This window comes from Mizuhopecten yessoensis, unplaced genomic scaffold (genome assembly GCF_002113885.1).
Source record: "Mizuhopecten yessoensis strain PY_sf001 unplaced genomic scaffold, ASM211388v2 scaffold3459, whole genome shotgun sequence".
NCBI lineage: Eukaryota > Metazoa > Mollusca > Bivalvia > Pectinida > Pectinidae > Mizuhopecten > Mizuhopecten yessoensis.
In genome coordinates, this window is record NW_018405055.1 from 920,584 (window position 1) to 930,343 (window position 9,760).

Consider the following 9,760-nt stretch of genomic DNA (forward strand, 5'->3'; position numbering starts at 1 on the left):
GGTAATGTATAGGTAGTACTTAGTAGCAGGATTCCCCAGCTGGTAATGTATAGGCACTCACCAACAGGTAATGAACACTACATAATGATTAGTGTGAGCATGTTACTTAAAAGTACTGCTAACAGTATATTGTTGGTATACATATAAGCAATATGTTAATTGCCATTGCCAAATTTGTGAAGTTATTTTGCAGGAAAGTGGTCTAAATCCAGTATTGTATATGTATGGTGTAACTGATTTTGCCTGTGGTTTTTTTCTTTCCCAGGTTGCAAGTCGAGTACAGAAGTACTTCATTAAGTTGGCGAAGGCTGGGTTACCTATTCCAGGGAGATTACCTAACCTTGCAACACACAACAAAAAGGTGATAGACCCTTCCTTAGATTTCTTCCTTTGGCATTTGGATAACTGGTCAGTATAAAGATATATGGACAGTTTCCAGCAAGGGAAGATTGGTCGTGGTCTACAGTACTCAGTTGAGAATTATCTGAATTTCAACTAATTATGATATGAAATTGGATTACTGATTTTTTTCGTAACTCATAAAGAAAGAAAATGCCTACTTTCTCTTGGTGAACTGATACCATACTTTAAAAAAATGTCAAAGTCAGGTTAAGTCCAAAGAAGGTTTTTTGTTGGCAAGGTAACCTTCATTTCAGTAAGGATTTTATTGTCCAGCAGTCAAATGATTACAAGGTGATTGCAACAGTTATTTCATCAGTGTATAAAAAAAGTCTGTCATCAGTAATTATAAACAGTCTGCTCACAGCCATCACGGATTTGTCATCGATTTGTGTGGTCAAAAAAGTGCATGTCATCATTAAATGTGTTCCTATTTTTCTTACCACAGAATCATCTGTGTTTAAAATTGTTTTGCCCTCAGTCAATGTGGCCATACAGGTCTGATCACCAACAATCTGTATAAGAATTTCTTTCATCAGTCAGTGCTCTTGTCTGATCATTTGCCATTATCAAATTAAACAAATTTCTCTCATCAGTCAGTGTGGTCTTGTCTGATCACCAACATTCTGTATAAGAATTTCCCTCATCAGTCAGTGTGGTCTTGTCTGATCACCAACAATCTGTATAAGAATTTCTCTTATCAGTCAGTGTGGGCTTGTCTGATCACCAACATTCTGTATAAGAATTTCTCTCATCAGTCAGTGTGGTCTAGTCTGATCACCAACAATCTTTATAAGAATTTCTCTCATCAGTCAGTGTGGGCTTGTGTGATCACCAACACTCTGTATAAGAATTTCTCTCATCAGTCAGTGTGGGCTTGTCTGATCACCAACATTCTGTATAAGAATTTCGCTCATCAGTCAGTGTGGGCTTGTCTGATCCCCAACATTCTGTATAAGAATTTCTCTCATCAGTCAGTGTGGTCTTGTCTGATCACCAATAATCTGTATACAAATTTCTCTCATCAGTCAGCTCATCGCCATCATCGGTTCCACAAGTTTTACCACCAGCAGTCCACATTCCTGTCCTCCCATGAGCCTCCCGTGTATATGTCTGATGATGAATCCATGACAGCGGATGATCCAATGTATGACGACTCGAACAGTTATCAGCCTGACACATATACCCCGGACATTTCTGTAAGTACTAGCAATATCTTTTATACAGCGTATCTTATATGCATAACATATTTCTCTGCCGGTATATTGTTTGGTCTTACAATATTGTAAAATAAACTCTTTCACAAAAGCTTTTGAACATATGATACGTCGGACTACAACAGTCTAGTTTGGTCATTTCAGACAAAAATTCCAGGTCTAGAAAAGTTATCTTCTTCATGTTATTGTTGATGAATATCAAATTTGGACTGTTTCAGGATGATGAGAGTGTGCCAACAGAACTAAGGGAGTCAGAAGAATATAAAGAATTAATGAGACTGCAACATGTCCGTATTGAAAAACTTCAGGGCAGGAATGGAAATCCTCCCCAACACATAGGTTTTAAGGTAAGAGTGTATGAAACAAATGGCAAGATACTGAGATTGTAAGAAACATATGGCAAAGTACAACAAATATTAAACAAATGGTAATGAATGTATTGATCGTGAATGAAACAGCACTGCTCATTTTCAGCTCATTTTTTATGCAGACTAACTTTCATACTATTTTTATTGGCAATGTGCTCTTGATGTTCGGTCATTACAAATGTTCTGGTAACCACCACAGTGAGTAATTTAGATACATTATGCAGTAATTAATAGTGCAATATTTTTTGCAAATGCTTGCATATGGTAAGCAACAGACTTCTCATGTTTACATCATACAGCTGTGAAAAAAATCTAGGTGCCGAAGCCCCCACCTCCCGAAGACAAATGTAGTTGCAAGCATTCTCTGACTTATTTTTTAAAGACTTTTGCCTAATGACCTATTCTTTTAAATATTTGTTCAGTGTGACCGTTGCCAGTGCGAACCCATCATTGGCACCAGGTGGCACTGCTCTGACTGTGTACTGGAGGAGGCTGTTGATTTCTGCGACATGTGTGTGGAGAGGTACATAGAGGCGATCCGTTCTTGTTGTAAAAAATACACTTTTGAGTTAAGGTTCACTATAACACAGATGAAAATTGTAATACATATTTGAATGCAAAAATTGAATTTCAAATAGAATTGTACACAAGTAACAAGTTGAAATTTGCTTTAAATTTATAGTGAATGAAGATTGTTCAGTTATATATATATGAAGATTCTGTATAAAGCAAATATATATCTTAATTCTTTAACTGCACTCCAGGGTAAGCATATATACCTAATCCAGCAAAAACGTAAAAGTGACAACTGTTTTGCATAATACACATACAGTATATTAAATGTAAATTTTCATACTTTTTTTTCCAGTAATTTTGAAACAAAAAAACACAACTCCAGTCATCGATTAAAACCGATCCACGTGCCAGAAACAGCAGCCTTGGTCGACACAGATTACACGACTTTCACCCCGGGCGACTATAACTATCTCGACTCGAACTACATGCCTGCTAACTGATACAAGACGTGTATAAAATTGTCAAATGGATCAACAAAATAGTGAATTACCTCTTCTGAACCAAATAAAATAATAAAAGTTCTATATTCCTCTTTGTCTTACATCATTACAACTGTATGTGAACAGGTATCCATACTCAAAGCAAATCGCCCCACTGATCAACCCACAAACCTACTCCTGACATTGGCTCCATTACCTTATTTGTATGTAAACAAGTGACATCTACAACAGGGTGATCAGAATAAACATTATAATGGAGACCACTCTCTAGTGTTAGATACCTCCAACTAGTGCTATACGATACATCACTGCAGAAATTCTCGCGATATATTTGTCGATTCCTCATCGTCACATGGTCTCTATTCATGTGTCCTGAATTTACTTCAGACATATTAAAATTGGTTCACTGGCATTTTATTAATGAGTACCATACGAAATGGAAACTCAGTTAGGATTCACTATACCATATATACAGAATAAGATAGTATTGTTAGGCTCCGTAGGATTGTACTGTGTCTAGACCATGCAAGGTGATGCCGCTATAAGACGATTTCTCTATTTGACCCATGCAAGGCCAAATACCTCTATTTAAGACCAGTTGACTCCCAAAATTTATAAACAATGGCCTTAAAGTTTATATATCTAGGTATAACATATTCAGTACAAATAAGCCTACTGCTAACTTGTGTTTGTGTCCTTAGATAAGGAATTATCTTATAAACAGTTCATTTTATTCTTTGTTGTGGAGCAATTACTCCTCGAGTAAGGGCTTTCAGTAGACCCTGGAGACAGAGCTTGTTTTTGACTCCCCAGCATGAGCTTCGACTCTGTGGTTTTAATGGACAGGTCTATTTGACATTATAACACAAGATGTTTTGACTCTCCAAAATTCAGGGAAAATTCTATTTGACTTCTGAAATTACCAGATGTCAATGGTCAAATGAAAGCCTTGTTTGCATTCGTCTTGCATTCAATTTGCCCTTCACAGGCCATTGTTCTGGATATGGTATGTAGTGTACTTATATTCACTTTCATGATAAATTCACACTCATTAAAATTTAAACTGCAGTGAAAATATGTTACTCCAATCATGAATGATATACATGTATTGATATATTACTCCAAAAGATTATATAAATATGACATTCATTAGCAGGTGACAGTGAATATTGTCAACCAGAGGGTGACAATGGGTTTTTGAGTGTTGATAATATTTACTGTCACCTGCTAACGAATGTCATATCTATTTTGTTACTCCAAAAGTCTTTGTTGCTCAGATATGGCAGCAAACCTCGATAATGACATCTTGTTTGTTGATAGTCTGCTGTTTACAATCGCTATCGCTCCGGTGCTTGATAAAATTGGCTGTTGCCGTCAAACGTTCTTGTGACCATCACGGTGGGGAAACGAATCCGTGAACGCACATTTTTTGCGCATGTGATATTTTTCACTGTCTCATGGCAATATCACCAGCGCCCGTTAATTTTAAAACCAATGTATTTTCGGAGGGTGACAGAGATTTTGGTTTAATTTTCTCCCAACCAATCAAATAGCTAGAAATTCACTCGAGGTGTTACAAATAAATATATTCACTTTGACCACAAAACTGTGGCCTGTAATCTCAAATACAATATATACCTATATAGATTATTCATACATTGTAATACTACAATAACAAAAATAAAACAAATAGACTAAGTGATAAAATACACATTTAATACCTTTTGTTACATGTGGAAATTGAATGAACATACAGCTACATTCACTGGGCTTAAAGCATTCTTATTTAAAGATCAAAAAGGACATTTAGAAATATTTACATAAATGTTTACACATCACATTAAGAACTTGCATAACTGTGTCCACTTGTGGTGTTTTAGTATAACAAATATTACGCTGATGTTATAATGATGATTATGGAATTCTGACGAAGTTCATAGCAGAATATCTCGGCCCATCTAAACTTCCAACTTCTCACCTCCTGGCTAGCCTAGGACATCAAGTAACCCCTGTAGATAAAGTTAAACATGGATCAGACAAGCACTATTATTTACATACATCAAATTCACAGATTTTTAAAGAGATTTGAAAAATTCAAAAGTTATAATTTCTTCATGTCTTATATTATTTTTATCAACCTGTTATTTAATGACCACGTATTTTTTCACACGATATATTCCAGACTTGTATTGAGTAATCACTGATATATCAATATTTGCATTGATGGTTTCTCCACAACATGAAAATTAAAAAGAACCATTTATTTCCAATGATCCCCTTCACGCTCTGTAGGAGCCCACAACTAATCAGGAAAGCTCCTCTACTACTTTATTCCGTCTTTGCGAATTGCAGAGTTATCTTCTCCTGTGAGCAGGTATTGATTGTTACGTCATTTGTTTGTGATAGAAACGTCACCAATTTTGGAGAAAATGACGTAATTTTCTCACACAAAACAATGACGTAACAATCAATACTTGCTCACAAGAAAAGATAACTCTGCAATACGCAGACGGAATACCCTTCGCTTACTTTGTATAATGTATACAGTAAATACAAAGCCATCCTCAACATTCCAGGGGTTACACTCTCTCATGTTCTCTTAACTCCTGGAATATAAATCATGAAGAAATTGAAAGGCTCTGTATGTGCCACCTTGCGGATGATACTGCTTTACTAGTTTGTTCATTTGAGCGTAACCCCTGGATTTTCCAGGATGAGGCAAGGCTAAGATATGCTTCCTTTGTTATAACAAATTACTTACGGAAGTTTCATTCTCATGAATACTCTGCATGTAAAAAATGACAGAAGTATACAGACAAATCCAACCGCTAATAGGAGGATACGGTTTAGTCTTGGAGTTGTTGGTTTATTTGTTTGGTCAAGTATGACAAATCCCAATCCACCCAAAGTAAAAAGGAAACTGGATGCTAATCCTTCCATGATGTATTGGCCATTCACTCTGTAGGGCATGAAGGCGACCTACAGTCAAAACATCAAAGATAAGTGAGGAGACAAATTGTACCTTTAAGTTAAGCAATGCATAGTTATTGATTAAACAATATTATTAGTATTGATAAAGTATCAATATTAGTTTATTTAATATATGCAAGTTAAAGATGTGAATGTTAATACAATTTTGTTAGGGAATTACAAAACTGACAGACGAAACGCTAAGTGATGATATTTGTTTATGTTACAGACAGGACTGATTATTGAAACAAATTTAATCTCAAGAGTATATATGTCAAATTCCATTTAACTGCTCAACAGAGAAAAATAAGGAAACAGATTAGTTTCCTTTCTCAGTGTAAAGAAATGGATATATATGTTCCTACAGTGTGGTACGAACACTAGTATTAACTTCCAATTAGTAAACACTGACACTTCACGCTGGTTATCAAGGTTAATCTACTATCTGGATATTGAGGAACCATTAAGTACTGGTATATACTGTATATGAAATACTCCTGATAGCTAATTTTATGATATACCCACTGGTTTTGAATTTCCTCTTTCATCTGTTGTAGATCCAATACTGGGAGGCTCAACAATAACATCATAGATTATACCTAAAAGAAAGAAGATAATTTTATTAAAACTTGTACACTGTAGATGTTTACATTGTACTTCAAAAAATGCATGTGAAATCGCTGTCTATGTTAGGGTAAAATTAAGTTTTAGCAGTTTTAATACAGTAAGTAATTTAATGGCAGTAAGGAATGTTCTTCATAATAATAAGCTCTGGTAGTATTAATATTGTCTATGTTCTTCATAATAATAAGCTCTGGTAGTATTAATATTGTCTATAGGTCACATCATAATGGAATCTGAAATGTAGTTGCATGGATGGTATGCGAGTCTCCTGAATTTAAGTAAAAAGTTACTGATTCTGCCAAATATCACTACCTGTTTAAAGATTTTTTTGGCAGCCAAAATCAATTATTTGTTTAATATATTAGATGATTTTTACAAGGTTACTGACTTAAACATGCATGTATAACCTTAATTTAACTTCATGTACATTGACAACAACAACCATCTAATGACGTTGCTAAGCGAACAAGAGTTGTTTTCATGGTCAAGGAAATCCAAAGAAGAAAACCTTCCAAGCATCAGAGGGATAACAGGGATCCTGTCAGACATCACTCCCTTTTACAGCCAATGATGGAGATTGAACTGAAACTCTTTGGAGAGCTTGACTGCATACAGAAGAAATGACAACATGTAAGTGATCACAACAAAGAGCTACTGAACCACCCTACAGCAGTTTCTATACTTCCGTTAAAATTTATCCCTATTTACGGATATAACTTTTTTTCCCCTTCTTCTTCTTCTTCTTCTCCTTCCAGTAATTGCCTCCATCAACAGGTTGATGCTTCTGCAATATGTGTCAGTTTCACATTTGACAGGACTGACACGGTAAAAATAAGTTTGTAAGTTAAAAACAGGATAAAAGAATCTTTAAGGGTTTCAGAGCTTCCTCACTCTGGCCTTGAAGGCCGAGAGTGTGGCTGCATCTGTGATGTCTGGTGGTAGGGCGTTCCAGTCACGTACAGTTCTGGGAAAGAAAGACATCTTTCTTGAATCAGTCCTGCAGGTAAGGAGTTGGAAGGATCTGGTGTTGGTGTTTCTGGCAAGTTGTCTTGGTGGTAGCAGTCTGTTTTCTTTACTGATGGCAACCATACCTCTGTCAATCAACATCACTAGTCTTCCTTCCTCCTTTCTTGTAGTGGTTTCCACCCGATCATATGAAGCAAATCTGAGACGCTGGACGTGTTTGTGACATACCTTGCAGCTCTTCTCTTGATGTGTTTGATGCTGTTGATGTTATGCTGGGTGTGCGGGTCCCATATGGAGGATGCATATTCCAGCAAAGGTCTGACCAGGCCGTTGTATGCTAGTGTCTTGATCAGAGTAGATGTAATCTTCAGATTTCTCTGTAGGAAGCCTAGGGTTCTGTTTGCCTTCCCTGTTATCTTCTTAATGTGGGTGTCCCATTTAAGGTTGTTGGAAATGGTGACACATAGGTAGGGGGCTGTGTTGACCTCCTGCAGATAGTGGCCCTGTAAGTGATAGTTGGTCTTGGTTGGGTTTCTCTTGTTGGTGAGTCTAAGGGTGTTACACTTGTCAGGATGGAATTTCATACACCATAACCATTCCTATTTGGTCAGCTTGTCGAGGTCCTCCTGTAGGGTCTTACCGCTGTCCTCTGATGTAATGGTGAGTTAGGCTATGGTGTCATCCGCAAATAGTCTGATGACTCATGCAGGTCGTTGATGTATAGGTGAAGAGACTCGGTCCTAGGACAGAGCCCTAGGGGACACCGGAGTTCACATCCACAGAGGTGGAGCTCTTACCTTCCACGACGACAGGTCCCTTGATCTTAGATCTCCCTAGATCTCGGTTTGTCGAGACCATCTATTTTAAAGAAATTTGGGCGAGTTACCAACCTGTTTAGGGTTATTTTTGGATCCCCTTATTACACACCTATACTTTCACAAAACAAGGTAGGAGCACAATGTGCAAATGAAGTTTGTTTTCATTGCTTAATAATAACGGTTCCGCCTCCAGAAACATGATGTAGTTAGTTAGTCGAATTTTTTTCGAACAATACCAGTGTACTGTACAGCAGAACAGTGGCACATATATGCAAATACTATTTATGTTGATATTATCTACTTTACTCTGAAATACTTATGATACCTAACATAGCATTGATGTTATTGTATTTTCGGTTAACTAGCGCGCACCTGTGCATTCCTGTGCTCGGACCGGTGACGAGCCGCACCGGCGTGCACATGTAGCAAAGGAACGTACATTTCTGCACAACAAGGCCATTTTTACATACCTCCAGTAACAAGGAAATAAGACAGTAAGATGGCTGAAAACATGAACATTGCAGAAGGCTGTTTTAGCCATGTTGGCTTCTTTAACTTGAGATTAGGGCAAGCCAAGACGTTGAAAGGCAATGCATACAGGGCTTCCATCGTGAAAGTTGATGTGGCAAACGGAAGTGAAACATGTAAACACCTGGCGGAAAATAGAAGAGTTACAATCATTCCAAGGGAGACTACTTTTACTTTTGACAATTGACTATTTGAGAGGGAAAATAGAGATAATTGAGGAAAGCGAGTAGAAATACTCTTAGATGACTATAGCACCGCCAGATCAGAGCTTAAGAATGAAAAGCACGCCTACAAATCATAAATCAGTTGAATAAAGCACTAAAGTCGATCCTGACAGGACGACGCCATGAAGATGATCATGCAGAAGTTGGCTGGAATTATCCAGGATTCACTTATGAAATAATAACGACAGTATTATAAATATTTAGCTCTCAATGACCATGGTTAATTAAGCATCCAGCCATGTTTACTTCAAACCTTTCTTTTCCGATTGATTGGAGTAAATGAAAAAAATAGGCGAAAAAGGAAGTATAATATTTTAATGACAATTGCAGTGACCAAGTTTAATTTAACACCTCACCTTAACTGGATGTCCTAAGATTTGTCTACTCGATACCACTTTTTGTAACATGCATATATAGAACACCAATCAAATTAGATGTATTCGATCATAAACACCTGACCAGTAGCAGAACTCAATGTACCATACTTGAACTTTACTAAAGACGCACAAACGGCAATTCACACAGTGACAAAATAAAAGCGACTTCTAATACTACTACTACTATATACCCCTCTACTACATTTTATAAGCGGACGGTGTAATTCCTGAAAACTCTATTGATTAATGTATA

The 9,760-nt window shown here is 36.8% G+C and overlaps 2 protein-coding genes across 2 annotated transcripts in view; one reads left to right on the forward strand and one right to left on the reverse strand.

The window, feature by feature from the left end:
- LOC110447580 (ZZ-type zinc finger-containing protein 3-like) overlaps nucleotides 1-3,090 on the forward strand; it is a 10,459-nt gene extending 7,369 nt beyond the window's left edge. The window contains exons 5-9 of the mRNA XM_021493363.1: nucleotides 266-361; nucleotides 1,428-1,598; nucleotides 1,835-1,963; nucleotides 2,407-2,507; nucleotides 2,853-3,090. Coding sequence (XP_021349038.1) covers nucleotides 266-361; nucleotides 1,428-1,598; nucleotides 1,835-1,963; nucleotides 2,407-2,507; nucleotides 2,853-3,000 — 645 coding nt within the window. The 3' untranslated portion in view covers nucleotides 3,001-3,090. The remainder of the gene's footprint in view (nucleotides 1-265; nucleotides 362-1,427; nucleotides 1,599-1,834; nucleotides 1,964-2,406; nucleotides 2,508-2,852) is intronic.
- Nucleotides 3,091-4,694: 1,604 nt separating this feature from the next.
- LOC110447581 (oligosaccharyltransferase complex subunit ostc-B-like) lies at nucleotides 4,695-9,032 on the reverse strand. Its single transcript, XM_021493364.1, has 4 exons — nucleotides 8,849-9,032; nucleotides 6,496-6,569; nucleotides 5,762-5,979; nucleotides 4,695-5,009 (listed from the first exon to the last, which is right to left on the reverse strand). The coding sequence occupies exons 1-4, from the start codon at nucleotides 8,985-8,987 to the stop codon at nucleotides 4,991-4,993; spliced, it is 450 nt and encodes a 149-aa protein (XP_021349039.1). The 5' UTR covers nucleotides 8,988-9,032; the 3' UTR covers nucleotides 4,695-4,990.
- Between the last annotated feature and the right edge of the window lie 728 nt (nucleotides 9,033-9,760).